Source organism: Rattus norvegicus, chromosome 10 (genome assembly GCF_021556685.1).
Source record: "Rattus norvegicus strain SHRSP/BbbUtx chromosome 10, alternate assembly SHRSP_T2T, whole genome shotgun sequence".
Lineage (NCBI taxonomy): Eukaryota > Metazoa > Chordata > Mammalia > Rodentia > Muridae > Rattus > Rattus norvegicus.
Window position 1 is genome coordinate 56,939,970 of NC_141543.1, and position 19,014 is coordinate 56,958,983.

A 19,014-nucleotide genomic window follows, 5' to 3' on the forward strand; every position below is an offset into this window, starting at 1 on the left:
CATAACCTCAAAGTCTTAGGCTGGCATTTAAAAGTTGGGACTTTGGGGAGGTGACTGTGCCATGTGGGTTTTGCGCTCATAGATCACCACAGGATTATTGAGTCATGCCAGAAAATGGTTCTAAATGTAACCTCTCTCTTTCTCTCCCCATCTCCTCTTTCGGGCTTATTTTCTCTATTTCACCTTGTGATAACCATCGTGACATCAGGTTCTAGCAAAAGGGGCCTTACTAAATGCCAGCAGACACTAGCACCACATGGATTTCCTAGCCTTTGGAACTGTGGGCTAGGATAGACCTCTTTGCTTAATAAGTTAACTGGTCTCACGCATTTGGTACAGTAATAGAAATTTCACTGGGACATGAGTCATACCTGTAAAATGACTCACAATGCCAATGTGGTCTTCTAGTCCGAGAAAACAAAATGCAACAGTCAAACAGTTTAAATGTCTTTGTGTTTCATGTATGGGGAGGAGGGAGGGAGAGGGTGTGTGTTTGGCATCTCTCCATGCTTACAAAAATGTCTAGCCAGCTGAAGGATCTCCATGATTCATCCATCCCACTGACCTTCCCATCTGGCCCACAATTGGTGGAAGGTTCCAGGGCTTTGTGAAGAGTGAGAGGGCAAATGGGGAAGACAGCCAAAGACGAATAGCCATGGCAGTTAGCCACAGCCAGAAAGTGTGTGGTCTTCCTTTAAATTGCTGGGGCACCTTGGTGCTGGGATACACAGATGGCAATCCCAGCACTGGCTTCCTCCTTGGGTCACCCTCATCCATAATGTCTTTCTCCATCCCAAAGATTCTCACTAACAGACCTTGCAAGCCTCTCGCAGGGTCAAATGTATGCAACAGATGAATGGATAAGGAAAAGCATGTGACTGCCATTGCAATGGATCCTTTCATTCAAAGGGGCAACAGTGCAGGTCTCGGCCTCACCTAGTTCCAGAGCTACTACAGAGACCAGCTTTCAACGCCCTAGAAGATACGTGATATTTTCAGGTTTTTTCTTTTTACAGAAAAACTACCTCTTTAATCAAGGTATATAATTTTCTATGTGGTTCTTGGCTAATACCTTAGGCCCTGTGTTCAGAAGTGAAAAAGCAGTGTGGAGAGCTCTCTGTACCTGGAGTATGGCCTGGGAGGTTGAGGTCCTACCCTCCCCTACTTTCCATTCCCTGTGTCTTCCAGCCTCTGTGTTCCAGAGTGGCCCCAGAGGGACCTGCCTGGGACTCTAGGGTTGATTGACAGGAGGTCCCTGGGAATACCATCCAACTCTTCTTTTTGTCTGCCTCCAATTACTGAGGGAGGGAGAGGACTGAGAACATATTTAGAAAACGTTTTCATTGTTGCTTTTAAAAAATCTCCTCTGTAATTAGGTACTCCGGGGGTAGTCAACCACGAAAATCCACAACCACCACTGTCAAGTTCCATAAAACAAAGGAGAAACCAATTAATCAAAAGGAAGAAGAGACAGGCTGAGCATGAGCACCTGTCTCAGTCACCCAATGCCCACTCGCACTCATGCCCACCCCACCCATATCCACTCCCACTCATGCAGCAGGCTTTACAATCGGGCCAGCCCCACTCATCTGGAGGGTTTCCAGGCCCTTTGTGGGTAGGTTACAGAGCCTTGGACTTTTGTCTCACAGACGAATCTTATCAACAACAAGGCCAAGCGTTTTACTCATGCTCTAGATGTGACCATTTCAAAACCCAGAAAGAAAGGAACCAATGTAACAGTGAGATTCCAGTCACAATCTGAGTGCTTTGCCTCTCACTGATTGCATTCTTGTGAAGTCATGGAGTCCAAAGTCCTGCTCAGACTCCAGCATGCTCCCTGATGGCTTTTGCACTTCCAACCATCAAGCCTTAGGTCACCTTGGAAACAAGTTCTGCCCAGCTCATTGAATTATTTTTAATGAACTGTGCTCACAAGAGTGGGTCTCACTAATGAATGTGTGACATTCAACACTACTGTTTCCTGTGGCCTTAGAGACCCCTCTTACTACATCAACACAGACATTACAAGAAGTGTTTTTGCAAGGACTATCCAGTGTGGATGACCAAAACTCACAGGAATTAATTCTCACTCAATATTCCTTATTTGGGAGTTGTTTCAAGGTATCAAAATCAGGGAGGTTGAAGAGGACCAGGATCTTTCTAGAGTGTGCAATGACTGGCTGTTTATCTATCCTTGGCCTGAAGGGAGAAGCCACACCTCCTATTAACCTTCTAGTCAACACCATTGCTTGCTGTTTTGCTGCAACCTTTTGGATTGTTCCTCACAATTGGAAGTTCAAGTGTCCTCTTGAAACTGAATTGCCCTGTAGTATTCAGTGACCATGCTGTTTCTGTGTCTTCTTTCCATCCCAATGAGCATGTGCATACTTTACTTTGCTTGCTTGATGTGTGTCAGACCCATATGACTTGGTATAGTCAATAGCATTGAGATGGACATCATGAAAAATGGAAACACTGAAGAATCCTTTCCTATGCCGCTCTTCCATAGCTACACCAACTAACATGATTGGCATTTTCATTGGGTAAAGCGACTTAGTACAAAGGGCTTAAGGTCAACAGGCTTAGGACACTTCCCAGGAAGTGGGAAATGAAGTTGTAGGAGTTCTGAGGACTAGATATGTGCATATTTTCTAGCATGTGAAATATGCTGGAATCAAAAAGGAGAGAAACTTTGTAACTGAACAGTTGGTGGAACAAAGGAACAGAGGCTCTCAGACTCTTAAGGATACCAAGCAAGCTAGGACCTATAATTCTCTAGGGGAAGCTGAGGAAGCCATGGGGTTTTAGCCATTTCACATCTAACTGAGTGAAGTAGGGAAAACAAAAAGCCTTTCCAGAGAACACTTGTAGAGACAGGCACCATGGCACCCAATAGGCAAGGAAGCCCTATCCCTGAGAAAGACTCAATCAAGGAAACTACTCCATCCAGATTGCCAGATACTAACAATTTCTGATCATAGCGATTTCAAAATTTCTAATGACCAGTGATCAGTAAGCATTTGGTTTTTTCCCATTTCTTCTGTAATTTGTGTGCAGTAGTATGTGCATTCAGAGTGAGCATGCCTTTTGTTTCTCATATTTATAGAGTTGTAGGGGCACGAAGAGGAGACCTTGTAGACCAGATATAGAGACTGCCATGTATCACTCTGTGATCAGAGATTCTAAACTCTATACCATGACATTGGCATTGAGTGTTTGGTGGGAGAGAGTATATTTTGTGTACAAGAGAGAGCAATCTGAACATTCAAATTCCAGGCATCACCATTGGAGATTATGGTCCTCTCCTCCTGGAAGAGTGACAACATTGCAGTTTCTTGACAGGCTGCATTCTACCTCCTGCTCAGTGCTCTGCACAATGTCTGACCTATGGCTACTGATGAAAGCTGATCTGAGATGACAGTTCAGGGTAGATGTTTTCAAGAAGCAGTATGCAGGTTTCTTCTTCCTCTACTGTTCAACAAAGAGGATGCTTGCTCCAGGCAGCTACATGATGCTGCAGCCCCCAATGGTCTACATTTCTGAGGCACCACATGAAACAAAATGGCTTCAAAGGATTACCCAAATGTAAACGTTGTGTGTGTTGGGGAGGGGGAGGAAGACCTTTGCTAGGCTTTGCTAATTCTTTCTACTGCTGTATCTCACCACAGGCTGCTTGATAACTATAGAGCTCCATCACGTAATTTTGGGTGCAAGGTGACTTACTCTGAACTTTCCATTAAATGTGCTGAAAGCTATTAACAGAGTTAAAACATTTATCCAACTGAGACAAGGCCAGAGTCAGCCTTAGAAATATGTATTAGATAAAGAGGCCCCCAGGTAAGACCTGGTTTCTTTGCTCTATACTATTGCCCTAAGTCTGGTTTAATCAAAGGGATCAGAGTCCCACCAAAAACACATGACATATGAATACACACAGACAGTTAAATAACATTATACGTCAACAAATGCTTTAAAGACTGGTATGCCAGTGTAACAACTGCTCCAGGCTGCAGATGTGGGAAACCCTTTAGAGGCTGAAATGCATGGGGTAAAAAATAAAGCTGAGATTTGTGTTGAACAGTAAAACACATGGAGGATTAAAAATCATTGAAAATATAGGGAAAAACCATGTCTGATTTTATGGATGCAGAAGGAATTTTTGTGCTCAGTGAGTGGCAAGGCACCCATGGAAGGCTTGAGCCGATAAAAAGGACAGTCAGAACTACTGGGAAGTTGGAGAAACTGATAATCCTAGGTAGTGAACTGGGAGCTCTGCTAGGATTCGAAGCAGAAGTCACACATACAAAAAGACGGCAATAAAGGAAGATTCATTTGCAATGGGCTGTGGGGAAGTGGAGAGCAAAGTGATGGCTGGTAGGACTGTCAGGCAGGCAGCTATTCAATTAAATTAGAAATATGTTCTGCATGCTTCTGTGGAGGGACTAGACCAACGTGAAGGAGCTCAAGGATACTTTGGAGGGGAATACATGCAACAAGGATGACGTAAGAAATGCACACCAACAGAATCGTGCAAAATGATATCATGATTTCATCCGGAGAAGCTAGAGGGGACTGTCAATGAACTTTCACTTAATATAGCTATGCTCTGAGGGAAGGAGTATGAGTCCCTTTTGAGGTGAGTCAGAAAATGCAGGTAGCATTCTCTCTTTCTATGCCTAATGATAATTCACTGCTAAAAGGCTTCATGGGAATCTCCTAAAGGGGTCAGGGCTCAGAGAGTGGGACTTTGGATGTCTGGCCTAGGAAGGATGATATGCAAGTAAAACTAACAGGCTTAAAACAAAACAATAACCCAAACCACAAGAACCGAAGCAGAACAGAAAATGTCAAGGCTTAAAGAAAAAGACTTAAGCTGCTATCAGACTTTCAAATATATATATACAAAGCAATTCAATGGCAAGGAGCAATGCTTCCAAAAATCAGAAGTATGATCCTAGAATCTTACTACTGGATGAACTTTCCTTCACATGCCAAGTCTATAAAGCATGAGTTTAAGACTATAGAGGAAAAGTAATATCACAGAATTTGTGTGTGTGTGTGTGTGTGTGTGTGTGTGTGTGTGTGTGTAAAACCATATACTCATATATATGTATATAATCATGAATGGATCCAGTGTTAGTAAACCAACTGCTGTATGTACAATGTTAATAGAAAGGAAGAAAGTGTAGATATAAATCTTTCACAAGAATTCAATGTTCAGGGCTGGAGAGAGAGCTCTGCAGTTAAGAGCACTGACTGCTCTTTCAGAGATCCTGAGTTCACTTCCCAGCAACCATGTGGTGGCTCAGAACCATCTGTAATGGCATACTATGCCCTCTTCTGGTGTGTCTGAAAACAGTGACAGTGCCCTCATATACATAAAATGGAAAAATAAATCTTTGAAGAAGTGAATTCAATGCTCACCTTGGATAAATATGTTTACAAGTCTCATAGGAGTGAACGAACACTTCTTTAATGAAAATTAATGTGAGTCTCTCTACAACTATATATTTGCTTACCTAACTGTCTGTCCTCTCTAGCTATGCCCTATTCTACCTATCTATCTCATTGCTAAGGAGAGTGATTTAGGAATAGTCTAGGGGCATTCCCACTGACTAGACCTAGAGCAGGAGTGCCCCTCTGAACTGCTATCACCCGACACTCTGTTGGAGGCATTAAGCTTATGCTAGCAGACAAGTGAGATTAATTAGAGATAAGGTACAGAAGTTGCTTCGGTCTGCATATGATATGATACACTACCGAGAATGTCAATGATAAACGTAACTCTCACAATAAGAGAAATCACCAGAGAGACAGAATGTACAGCGAACGGAATCAATTGTCTTCATCCACACAAATGTAACTGGGCTACAGAGGACAAATAGTGCAAGAGCCCAATTTGCAAATAGCAACAAATGCAGTCAGATATTTTGAAATAAACCTAATAACTTGCAGGTTTGGTTTAGGAAAAACAGTTGCTTATTGTGACATATTTGTATAAAAGCTAGCTAGGCTTCCTCTCTCTGTCAATTTTCTGACTTTGATAATTACACTGTGGTTATGAAAGGAAGAGTTAGTTTTATGGGATATTCACTTGAGTATTTGGGACTAAGTGGCCATTATACCTGCAATTCATTTTTGATAATGCAGGAAAATTTTGCATATACTTAGGAAAACATATGTGATGCATCTCTCTATGTTTTCATGGGTGCTCTTGCACATAAGGACGCAGAGATAGAAAAGGCAAAAGAAAAATGAAGCAAATGGGATCAAATGTTAAACTTTGGAAAATTGAATGAGAGTATTAAATTGCTTGAGCTATTTTTTGTTATTTTCTTGTGTGTTGGAAACTATCTAAATAGCAACATTAAAAATAAACCTGCTACTGGCTATATAAACAATGGCGGGGTGTTTTGGTTTGGTTTCGTTGTTGTTGTTCTTGTTAATTTTTTTAGTACATGTGAATGTCTGCATGAATGTACTGTATGTACACAGTGTGTATGTCTGGTGCCCACAGAGGCCAGACGAGGGTGTTAGAGCCTTTGGAACTGAAGTTAAGGAAAACTGTAAGCCACCATGTGCTTGTGGGAACCACACCCAATGCCAGTAGAAGAGTAGCAAATGCTTTTAGCCACTGAACCAACCTTCTGACTCCACCCGAGATGGATTATTGCAGCCACTGAGGATAGAAATATTGTGAATTAAATTTACAAGTGCAGATATCAAGGTTCTATCCTCAAGGGAGGATTAATGTCATTATGATGGTGGTGTCTTTAGTGCAAGAATTTACTTGCTGATGGTCTCTCTCAATTTCAGACTTCCTACCCTCAAGAATGTGAGCAAAATAAACATTTATTATTGATAAATTACCTAGCAGTGCAGAATGAATTAGGAAAAAAGGTTAAGAAAAGAAACTTCAAGTAGAATTCTGAGTAGTGATCTCCTAGTCCAGTAAGACTATTACGTCCCTGGGGAAGGATGCCTATAAAGGAAGTCAATGTTTGCCTGATTTACCAATAAGGAACCTTAAACAGCAAATTAGGCAGTGCGTGGCCTTGAGGTTTTGTTTTGGGGTCATGTCAACCAATAAAAATGAAAAGAGAGGAAGAGGGTGTATATATTGATAATTAAGGAATTTTAACTCAGTCAGTACTTTTATGATGAATGAATCCAGTTCCAAGTTTCCAATAAAGAGCCATTGAGAGTCTATAAAATCAACATTCACAACAGATGTGAGCTTCAGGCTAAGTAGATGAGGTAGGTAAAGTCACATTAAATTGGGGTAAAGTAAGATCATTCTGGTTCCATAGAACAGCATAGAATATGGAAGAGTGCTTTAAAATGCTTTAAAAGAGATTTTGCAAGTTGTCAGGACAGGAAGCAAGAGAAGTGCTGACTATAATTCTGGCTAAGAGGGGACAACATGTGTAGGAACAAGAGAAGGGAAAGAATAGGGACGGACTCCGAACTGGCCATCAAGGAGACAGAGGTGACAAGTATCATGAGCAGTATCCAGGGCTTTGCTTGAATGATCAAGTTGCTAGTGGGACGGGGACACCAGAATTCCAAAAAAGCATTGAATAGTTACAGCCTTTGGCTTTCCCAGTCCCTTGACAAATGTGATGATCTCTTAAATGCGGTCTCCTGAAGATGGGGATGAAGCAAACAACAGAAACTGGGCTGAGGAGTAAAAACTGCAGCCGCCCCCCCCAGGGTTAGTCAACTCACAAAGTGAACAGCAGGGTCTGCCCCTTTGACCAGCTGCCATCATCTGGTCCTACTCAAGGCTGCCAAAGACCCTTAGCTCTAACCACTTGGGCCTTGCTCCTTAGAGCCGGACAGTCTAAAGCTCCACTTAATTCTGGACCAGTAGCTCACATGTTCCGCTTCCCAATCTTTGCTCACACTGGGACACTTCTCTTCATCAGCAGGCTCATAAGCCTCTGTAGGATCTGCCCTCCTCCCCCAGTCTGTGTATAGCTGGCTCCTGTGCCTCGGCCCTGCAAGTTAACATTGAATGAATTCCAGGCATCTGTGTTCAATTGCTCTTAGTGAAAAAAGCAGAAAAGCATTATGCTTCCCCAGAATTACTCCCCCAGGGCAAGAGAACAAATGATTCACTGGGCAGCAATGGAGAACACAAGTGCTAACATTCATCCGATCCAGGGCTGAATACTTCATAAGCTCAGGGCCCTATGAAGCCAGACTGCACGTTTAAGAACAGTTGGCAGAAGGACCTTCGGGGTTGAGGTATGAACTTCCGCTGTTAACCCCGAGGGGCACCACCCTTACCTGCCATTGTGCTTCCAGAGATAAGGGCTTCTCGTCACTGCTTTTCAGAGCTGGCAAACAGATCACTCTGAGTACTCTGTGTTCTGTCACCTAGGTCACCTCTGAGGTAAAGCTGCCTGTTTCACTGGATGCTGCATCGTTATGCTCAGTGGGTGCCCAATCAAAATGATTTTAAAATATCAAAGGACAAGGGTCTCATGCATCTCTAGTTAGTTAGAGGAAACTGAGGCCCGGCATAATGAAACATTTTTAACAGAGGCTGTAGCTAGTCTCTATAGACCACTGGTCCATGAGCTTCTTCAGCTCCCTCTAGCTCTCTGCAGCCCAGGCTGCTGCAGGATAAATTTATGCAAATGAGAACACTCTCTAGGAAAGAGCAGAGGCCAAGGGACTGGCGTGTCACTGTTATGTTCATATTTGCCCAGGGAGGAGTCACCTGACAAAGAGGCCCCTTTAATTGAGTGATTGCATTGTTTCATTATTTTGTTTAAGAATAAAAAGGAAGAAGGATTAATAGGAATCTAGGTATCAATAGGTATCTAGAATATTTTAAACTAAATAGGTTATGTATATATGTGTATACACACACACAGTGACACATGTTAATGAGGTACAATGGTCACAGTGTGGTTATCATATTTGTACCATCAAATATTCAAATTCCCTTCCTTCAGTCCAATAAAGGGGGCAGCACAATACTGTTACTCAGAGTCACTTTGCCATACAACAGCATACAAGAATCCTATTCAAAAGTTCCTTACTGTCCACCCATCATCCTCCCATGTCACCCCATCTCTCTTCTTTCCAACTCCCAGTAGAATTTTTTAACTCAACCTGTTAAGTTGTGCCTGGGATGATTTGAGACATTGCCTCCAGCCTACCTTTCTACCTCCCATTCTTAGGTCTTCCCTGGAGGTGTCTCCTCAGGTGCCCTATGCTCTGGCCACTTTCCTGTGATGCCCCTAACAATGTCTAAACTCTCACCTTACTGCCATTTCCACATCGGTAGCTCATATACCGGAAATATATGTTCCATCCAACTATTAGCTTCCCCTTCTATCCTGCCTTACAGAGACCATCTCAGCTCCAGTGTCCTACAGAAGACCACTTAGGACATTTTAGGCAGACGTCATGTTTCCTTTCTTTAACCTCCTCTGTTCTCTTTGGGATCTACTGAACGGAACTTTCTCCTTACTTGCTAGAAATTATATGATCCAATTTCTCAAGTGCTGACAGTGTTTCTGCTCATCTTACTCAACGTACAGATGAATATAAATACAATAGGCAACTGCCCGTGCCTCGGTTGCCATATTTCACTCCCTATCTAGGATAAGGTGTTATAATACTAAGAAATAATTCTGTATTCCCCCTCCCAGCTCAAGTACTCCTCATTTTTCAATTGTCTTCCTTCCCAGCTAGGAAATCTGGCTTCTGATGTGATTGGTATGACCGACAAATCTCAGAAATGGATGTGACCTTCAGATCCCGCAGGAGAATTTACTCAAGATTTTAAAAGGGAAATTGCTTTGTGCTGATGTTCCTTAAATCTTCATGTGTGTGTGAATGATCTGCAATCTTCTTAAAATGATGTTTCCCTGTCAGTTTGTGCTGGAGTCTGTGAATCTGCCCGTCTTACTAGCTCCAGAGATGCCCTGGTACATGCCCTTGTGTTACTCTATAGCACCCCGAGGCGGGGGAGCATAGGAAGTGCTGGCCTTACTTGAGTCCTTAGTATGCTGGTGCATGTGTTTCTCCTTCAGTCTTCCTATCAGCCTTGAAAAGTGGGTGGCATTGTGATGTTATCTTACCTATAGATGTTACAGAAGTCCAGGCTACACAGGAGGTGTGGAGACAAGCTTTAAGCATGTGTTCCTCTAGTGACACTCTTCTTTCTGCCATTTTTTAAAAAATACTGATCATCTAATGAAGTTTATATCAGTATTTAGAGGGAAATATGACATAGCCTAGAGGCCTGGAGACTATTTATTTCTCAAAGCTATTAGTGTTTGTAGAGGACAAACTCTAGGTTAACATGGCTATGGTTCATATAGTGGGGCTCTGGGAGCATGTGTCCCACTTCTAGGCCACCCATGAAATTCAGACAACTCTTCATAGAAAGGAAATTCTCTCCTGGCCACAGACCACAGTGACTTGGATGTAGTCTGATTGCTTGGCTGTTGTGACATGGCAGAGGACAAGGGAGGCAGATGCCAAGACTGGCTCATGGCAAGGGAGATTCCCAACTTGGATGACCAGTCAGCGCCAACGTCAGTGCTAGGCAGATAGACTAGTAGCCACAAAGCTATTCTAGAAGCCGAGAGAGCACAAACATAGTAGTAGCAAGAAATCCTGGCTGGTTGGAAGAGCGAGCCTCCAGAAAAAAATTTGAAGAACCTGGTGCTCTCATCTCTCCCAAAGAGACCTTGAGGACAGCCCTGTATTCTAAGGTATAACAGGCTTTGTGCAAGACTCCTTCCTGTCACGGGAAAAGTTGGAAAGATAGATATTGTAGAATAAGGAATGATCTCATCACTCCAAAGTTACCACAGCCTTCACTCATGTCTCACTACTGGAGATCATGAGAGATCTAATAGTATCCAAGTTCTTCTGCTTTTAAAACAAGTATTCATATTTAGAGGGAAGAAGTGACATTTCCTAAAGCAGAGAGCCTTTGCAGTACATCCTGATTCCCTCCACTACCCCTTATTTCTGAGAGACTATTTTACAAGCCTGGCCAATAATGGGAAATCTACATGTAAATATTACCCAGGGGCATGTGTGTCCCAAGACTCAGAATGTAGTTTAAGTTTCAAGGACACCATTAATCAAGACAGTGAGTGATAGAGTTCAGTTCAGATGCCGCACTAAGATATCAGTCAGTGTGTCGTTTCAACCCAATCAGTTCTCAGAATGACTTGAGCCAAGGAGAGATGATAGCTATTTTCTTGGCCAGCATGAATCTGATGTCTTCAATGCAAAGTAGCCTGTTTTCCTCAAGTAGATGCCATGAAGGTCAACAGGGTTGTGTTAATCCACACATGGACTTTGAGTGACTCGGGAAATGTATATAGGAAACTATGATCCTCACATCGCCTCCATGGTTGAATTACAGCTGGCACCACTCTAAATACAGAGTTCAGGGCCAGATGACTGGCAGCATCCTTTCAGTTTTCTAAAGGGTAGGAGGTGTTCTTGTTAACAGGCCTATGGAGAGCTTTGTAGATTAGCCACTGTTGAGCAAAATGGGCAAGCTTACAAAGGAAGAATCCAACCAATACTCTCAAAGGTCTTGTGGTGGGTTTTATTTGTCTGTTATCTTTTGGTTTTATCTGAAAAGCAGTTATGTCAAGAGATGTATTCACTACGTGAAGGCAGCATTCTCCATGAGTTCAGGTGCACTTTTGACTGAAACACATCAATTTTAACAGCCAGATATTATGTGAAATTGACTCAATTATAACAGCACCATGTGGTTGGCATGTATTTTCCTAAACACTGGATTCAGGGAATACCCTGTTTGTTGTCTAGGATTATGTGAAATACCCTTGAAAAACTCTGAACACTCCCAGCCAATGGCTGATTCTTAGAATTCAGTCATTACTTAACAGTGAAAAGGCATGGGCCATACATGAAAGTTGTCCCATGTTACAGATCAGAAAGCAAGTGGTGATAGAGGGTCATGATGCCTTTGGTTTTGAGCCCAAGAGTTTTCCTACTCTGTATCCATGTGCCCATACACTCCTCCCTCACAGAAAACTACATTACAGAATGATCCTATGTAGTATCAGCTGCATACAGGCCATTTTCAGGCAAGCTGGTTGAACCTTCTTTCTTTCTTGCTGTTCATCCTGCTTCACTGTTGCCATGGTGACTGGGACGCCTTCTGAGCTCTGTGCTTTATCTGGAGTCCAGCCTGCAAATACCTTAGTACAGTTCAACCCACTCACTCCCCTGGCTCCTGAAACTGTGAAAGTATCTAAGCTGGATTCTTTCAGTCAAAGAGCTACAGAGTCTCCTGCTACAATCTATTGATGATGTGAGGGCTCATGCCTAGATTCCAATGTGTACATGGCACATGCCTATGATTCCATAGAGGCCCATGCATGCACACCTCTTATTTCTAGATGAAAATACCTGATTTCAATCTTTACAGAAAACAGAACTACTACAGCATTTGACCAATGTACAGGTGGGAGATGTCAGCATTGTCTAGAGTGATGTGTCAAAGCCTGGTGAAGGTCTACAGGAAGACAGCATTGAGCCCAGACAAAGAAGACTGTGCTTAGCGGAGTGTTCTCGGTTGATGTAGTACTGAAGTGTGGAAGTGGGTCTCTGAAAGCAGACTTAGCATCTCTCCTTCTTCCAGCCTTTGAATAGCACATTAGTCCCTTGGCCCTGGTTATCACCCAAAGCCATGGATAGATACAGGTAGAAAACTTCATACTTCTGTTTTCTCCCCTCCTAGAACAAATGCAGATGCTGGTTCCAGGGCCAGTGTTTCCCACCATGCTGCTGCCCCAAATGTCCCTCCTGTAGTATAATGTCTTTTTCTTGTCTCATTGACAATGTTTTCTTCTGTACTCTTATTATTTTTAGGCCATTTGCCCAGAATCACTGTTGGCTAAAATCTATGCATTTTATTAATTTTAAGACCAAATCCTGGCTTCTTCCCTTCTCAGGGTGTCAGAGATAAATCGGGTGTTATTTGTGCAATCTTTAGAATATCCACAGTCCTACCACAGATCTTTCTCATCTCTGGGGCTGCAAGTGCTGGAGAGACACATTGCAACTTCCTTTGTTGTTGAGATTATTAACTTAGCATAAGGGCTGTGGGCTTTACAGCTTGAAAACCTCAGCACTGTCCTCAAAACTTGCTCCCTTCTTATGTTTCCTGCCTCAGACCTCATGATGTCTTTTACTAGACGTCAAGGTTGATCACATCCAGAGTCTTCTCTGGCAAGTATCATTTAGAGAAAATTCTTGATTCAGGGACCCCTCATGGGGGTCTAGGAAGATGTTTACTGAGCAGAAGCTCTGATATTCTCATCATGTTTCCATCCCCCAGGTAAGCTTGGAACAATCCCAGCACCTTCCACTGCCTTGTAGCTCTGCTGCTACATAGGACCATAAACACTTCCTTCCTATTTCTACTACACAAGAGCACTTCTACTGCAAGCTTTTCCCTGCCGAGGGTGTGGTTCTCTGTTCATTACTCATCCCTGGTGAGAGTAACTCCCTTACTCCCACAGATATCTCTGGACCCTCCTCTGATGCCATTCTCTTACATGTTGTCAAGACCTGACTTTGTTTCCACGGTGCAAACGGAGCAACACAAGGACACCTTGTATTTTACCTCCTATTTGCTTTCTGTTCAATACAAAGAGTTCACTGCTTGGTGTTATGGTTTGAACCACCTTCAAGGGGCTGGGATAAGAGTGGGAACCTATACAGTTGAGAAGTCTTGGCAAGGTGTTAGATTCTGTTTGAAAAACAAATTAGTAACTCCACTCCATGAGGTATATGTAATAAAAAGTCAGCTTCCCAAATGGTGCCCCATGTCCTGACCTCCCAGATAATTCTTGTCTCTGGATAGCCATCTCCTATTCTGAAAAGAACTCACATTTACAAGATATTGTGAAAATCATGCTGTGTATAATCAATACATCTGGTCATAAAAGACACTGTGGCTTATGTCTTTTTCTTCTGTGAATCAACCACTCCAGGGATGTTCAGTCAACACATGAAATCACTCAAGAAGCTCACAGAGAGAGTGTTATGGGGAGGGACGGAGGCCTCCTGTCAATATAGTACCATGGAAGTATGACATGTTGGAATTATATCTGCCAACACCAGTCAATACTTTAGATGATCCTGCCTTGCATAACATGGTGACTTAAAACTCACAAGAGATCCTCCAAATTCAGTAGCTTCCAAATCCTCAACCCACGAAAACCAGGGGAGATATTAAGTGTTTGTTTTGCTTTAAAATGTTGAGTTTTAAAGCCTCTGTTTCATGGCAATCAGTAATTACCACTAAGTGGAGATGTAGGGGCTGGTAACTCCAGGTTTGAGTTGGTACAAGTGTCTCTGGGGTAGTTTGATTGTGTTTAACTGTGTAGCCCATCCCCCCGTTCTGCAACAGCTACAACTCTTAATAGCCACAAGTGCCACCTGTATCCTCAATAAACTTTATTTAGACACAAATAGACAACAGAAAATACATACACAGATACAGTTATCATTTTCTCTATAGGATAAACACACGTCACAGGGAATTTAAAAAGTAGGGGCACAGAAGGTAAGAAAATGTGAAGTCCTTGTTCACTCACACTTGAAACAGACAAATATTTCAGAGGAAGACAGAAATGGAACATCCCAACAACAGGGTTCACATTTGGTCTATAACAGCACACAGGTGTTGGGAAGGTAATCAAAGGAGTCGGGGATCCAGTGACAGAATGCTCACAACACTAGTAGGACTATTTAAACAAAAGACAGAATCGTGGAGGATTCCATACCCCTGCGCAGATGCTCTGCAAGCTGTCAGCTAGGTCGTAAAGCAGCTTGGCAGAAACACTAGCTTAGCTTTCATCTTGCAGCTTGAAGGTCTGAATAACCTCTCCCTTCGTGCCCACATCACAGAGTTTTACAGAGACACACCGAGGAAGCCAAAACTGTCCACATAGCACGCTGGCTTAGAAACTCACAATACAGAACATTGACATTGAGTATAAGATAGGACTTTTGAAAGGGAAGGGAATAACAGCCCAGAGGCAAACACACACTTTACAAGTACTGCATCCAGTGGTCGCATTTCCCACCATGCTGCCTGTGGTCCCTTCCCACAGGGAGCCACCAACATTTGTGTCCCCATCATGTACAGAGCAGGATGGATGTGTCTTAGAGGTCTTTTGCCCTCTAAAGTCATAAATGTGACCACCTGGTCATCTCTGTGCCCAGGGCATGCTGCCATGGAGCTACCCCACTTATTCCTGGGTAAGCCTCAGGACTCTACACCATCTTCACATTTCAGATTTGGGTTCCCTAGGCAACCTCTGTATTTTAGTAAAAAATGGTTTCCACTGTACCCTTCGTGTGTCCTCTTCCTAATGTGACAAATCCAGATGAGATGAAGTTATGGAGATCTGGTCCTCCACTTCGGTAAGCATCCTTCCCATAATGCCCTGCAAGAAGATGGTCAGAATTACCTGACACATTCATGACAGCAACACAGAAGACAATCACAGCTCCATCTTGCCCAACAATGATGGTGTGATTATGTTCAAACCAGCAGTAAGCCACAAGCTCAAGGAAAATATTACATATATTATAATAAATATAATATATACACATATATTACTGAGAATATATTGCTACATATACAGAGACATATATACACATATGTTATACACAGCTTATATATATTATATACAATATATTATATATATATGTATATAACTATGTGACAGAGACTAATGTTTCATTAAAAGTAGAAGAAAGGACAACACATAGTTTGACTGCGGCATTTCAGAATGACCACTAAGTACACTACAATGTTCCTCAATTTATACTAGAGTCACATGCTGATCAACTTGAAGCATCTAAAGTTGAAAATGATTGCTGAACATTGGAATTTGGCAACAGGGCACAATAGAGTGTGAGCTGTTTGACCTGTGCTCTGGGGTTGTTATCATTGCTCACGGACACCAACCCGCATCACCAGCAATGACCACACCATGTCTTTGAAGTCCAAGAAGAGATTGAAATCCCAGATGTAAAATCATAACTACTTGCATACTGCAGTTTTGCCATCCTGAAGAACAAGTCAGACAGAGAACCAAGCGAAGTGAGGGCCCCTAACCTTGTCCCACCATCCTTTCCTAAAGTTGACAAGTGTCGAGGACGTGATATATTAAATACAATAACAGAGCTATAAAATTTCAGGTAACTACATTATAAAAAGACATGAAAAGGTTGAGATAGGATGCACAGATGTAGACTGGAAAGATGGTTCTGTGATTAAGGCCACCCATCTACATCCACAGACCTCACAAACATCTGTAATTCTGAGGGTCCAACACCCTCTCCTGGCTTCTGTGCCCTCTGCATGTATCTGGTGTACTGACAAAACATGTAAGCAAAATACCTAGACACACAAAAATAGTAAATAAAGTCTTCAAAAAGCGTTTTAAAAACAGAGGATACACAGCTACTTTGGAGAGACTGGCGCATGAGTGTTACTTTTCTGTATTGCCCGAATTCTTGTCTACGGTTACTAGATGGTTTTCTTTTTTGCTTTTCACCTTTGTTTTTCTTCTCTTCTAAAGCAAGAAGGAATGGGCCTAATGGTAGCCCCTCCCTCCTCCCTCCTCCCTCTTTCTCTCCCTTTCCCTCCCCCTCTCTCTGTGTGTGTGTGTGTGTGTGTGTGTGTGTGTGTGTGTGCACGTGTGTATCCATTAATCATACACAACTCATGGGACCACAGACCAGCAAGTTAAAAGAAACACAGCAACAGCTGAGCTGGCAGGTGGAATGGTGGCTATAAAACACTGGCAACATCTTTCTGTTTTCCTTTCCTGACTTCATGCAATAAAACTCTATCCTCTAACTGGCAAGGTACGGACCTCTTCATGTGCACTGAGGTAAGAAAAAGACAAGGGCAGGTTAAGGACCATGAAAGAAGAAATTTAGAGAGAAAAAAGCTAATATTATACTTGTGACATTCAAATAGGTGTGCTTGAAACACGGGCTTGTAAATACTGTGAAGAATTAACTCCATCAAGAAACACCCTCAGTACACATACAGATGTGAAGGAAAGTCTCTAAGCATTCAGATCACCACACTGTGCTTTACAAACTGAACTTGTAATATATACAGTAAAAAAGTTTTTGAAAATGAGATATTAAATATAATAAGAACCATATGCAGCCGGTGCATTAAAAAAAAGACACAGAGAAAAGTGATTGAAGGAAAATACACAAGTACCTTGTCATCTAAGAGCTAATTATTTCTCTTTTTAGCTATTATTTTGTAACTTATTTCTATAGTTAATGCAAAAATTTCTAATATAAATACAAAATAAATATCTAGAAAAATTATATCTCATGCCAACAAAACAAAATTGTTTTCTCTTAGCAAACATGTACTGGAGGCTTCAACACATGGTAACTTGGAACTCTGAAAAGTTCAGAAGCCCAGACAAACTTCAGACATTCTGACTCTGAGGCCGGTGAATCAGACATATTTTAAAGAAGCTCCTTGGTTTCTAGTGAATAGCTAGTGCTAACGCCCATTGCCTGCCCGAGGACAAGTAGAGAAACAACCCAAACTCAATGACTTATGTGAACAGGGAAGGTCACTGACCATTTTCTGGGGCCCCTGCAGGTGCTATTTATATTCAGGCTCTAGAAATCTTCCTCTGGAAAGTGAAGCCTGTTTCCTGTTCCTTCCTTCTTAGCCCAGTTCCCAATCCTGAGCATAGATCAGAATACTGGAAACATTTTAAATAGATGGATTTAGCAGACACGAGACAAAAATCAAGAGCTTGCAATTCTATCAGGGTCCCTGGTTCCAGGATAACAATGTCATGAGAACCCTGCCACTGGTCCCATGACTCTGAAAAGCAGTAGATCATCCACTCTTCAGCTTTTTATAGGAGACTTTCTTGTTGGAGAAGTGTAGTAAGGATTCATACCTTTATGGCTCTGTCAGCGCTGAACTGAAGGCTTCTGCTCAAATCTCAAGCTATGTGACAGCTGCTGGCAGCTGGACAAATCATCCTTCCCAAGAGGAGAGGGGAGGCATGTAAAAGGTACATGCTACCAACCAAAGGCACACCAGGACCCTCTCTTCCATAACAAGCACAATTGTTCCCTTACTCCATCATAGAAAGGAGGAAACAATCCAGAGCCCTCATAAATTTGGACCTCATTAATTCAGAACCTGTGATGCATCCTGCAGAATTTGGGCTGCTTTATTTTGTGCCCTTATAAATAAAAATTTTGATAAACAAATCAATACTAAGGAAGATGGAACATAAAACAGAGCCTGTACTGTTTACAAATCATTCTTACCTGTCAGAAGAACAAGGTCCCTCAGGACTAAGCATTACTCTAGTGCTCTGGGGCTCTGCCTGTCTGAAAGAGAACTGAAGATTCTGGATCACTCTACTGAAGGACAGGCAGAGGGATGGAGACTCTCTGCAAGCATGACTTTTGACATAACAATAGATGATACTTTTTAGTATTTTATAGTTTATGCACATTTTTTGGATATATTACTTTCTTTACCTTTTAATCAATACTGCTTGCAAATCATTTATTATGTTTATTGTTTTAATATCACCTCCAATTTTATTGGTGAAAAGACTGAGACTAAGAGGTCAAAACTGGGAGACACCTATGTCTGTATTTGTATTAGCCATCTGACTGGTACATGGCTATTTCAACACCTCATAAAAACTAGAACTGGGCAACAGTGCCTCTTCAATCCCACCCAGGTCTGCAGCCTTCCAAGTCCAAAATGTCTATGCAACCCTCAGCTGAGAAGAGCAGCTCTTACTCTTCTCCAAGACTGAGCCCAAGGTAAATAGTAGAAACCCTAGGAGGAAAATTCTGGGTGGCAACATCCAAACTCATGGAAATTGACTCTGCATAAGAAAAAAAAAGAATAAATGGTGTTGATAGCTAATGAAGCAGGACCAGGAGCATAGTAGAGGTTGG

General features: G+C 42.2%; 1 protein-coding gene across 3 annotated transcripts in view; it reads right to left on the reverse strand.

Moving 5' to 3' along the window:
• Positions 1–19,014, reverse strand: part of Shisa6 (shisa family member 6) — a 295,429-nt gene that overhangs the window by 143,692 nt on the left and 132,723 nt on the right. The window contains 1 exon segment of one of the 3 annotated variants that reach the window (NM_001415765.1): positions 15,381–15,476. In NM_001415765.1, the coding sequence (NP_001402694.1) occupies positions 15,381–15,476 (96 nt within the window). 3 annotated transcript variants of the gene reach the window in all.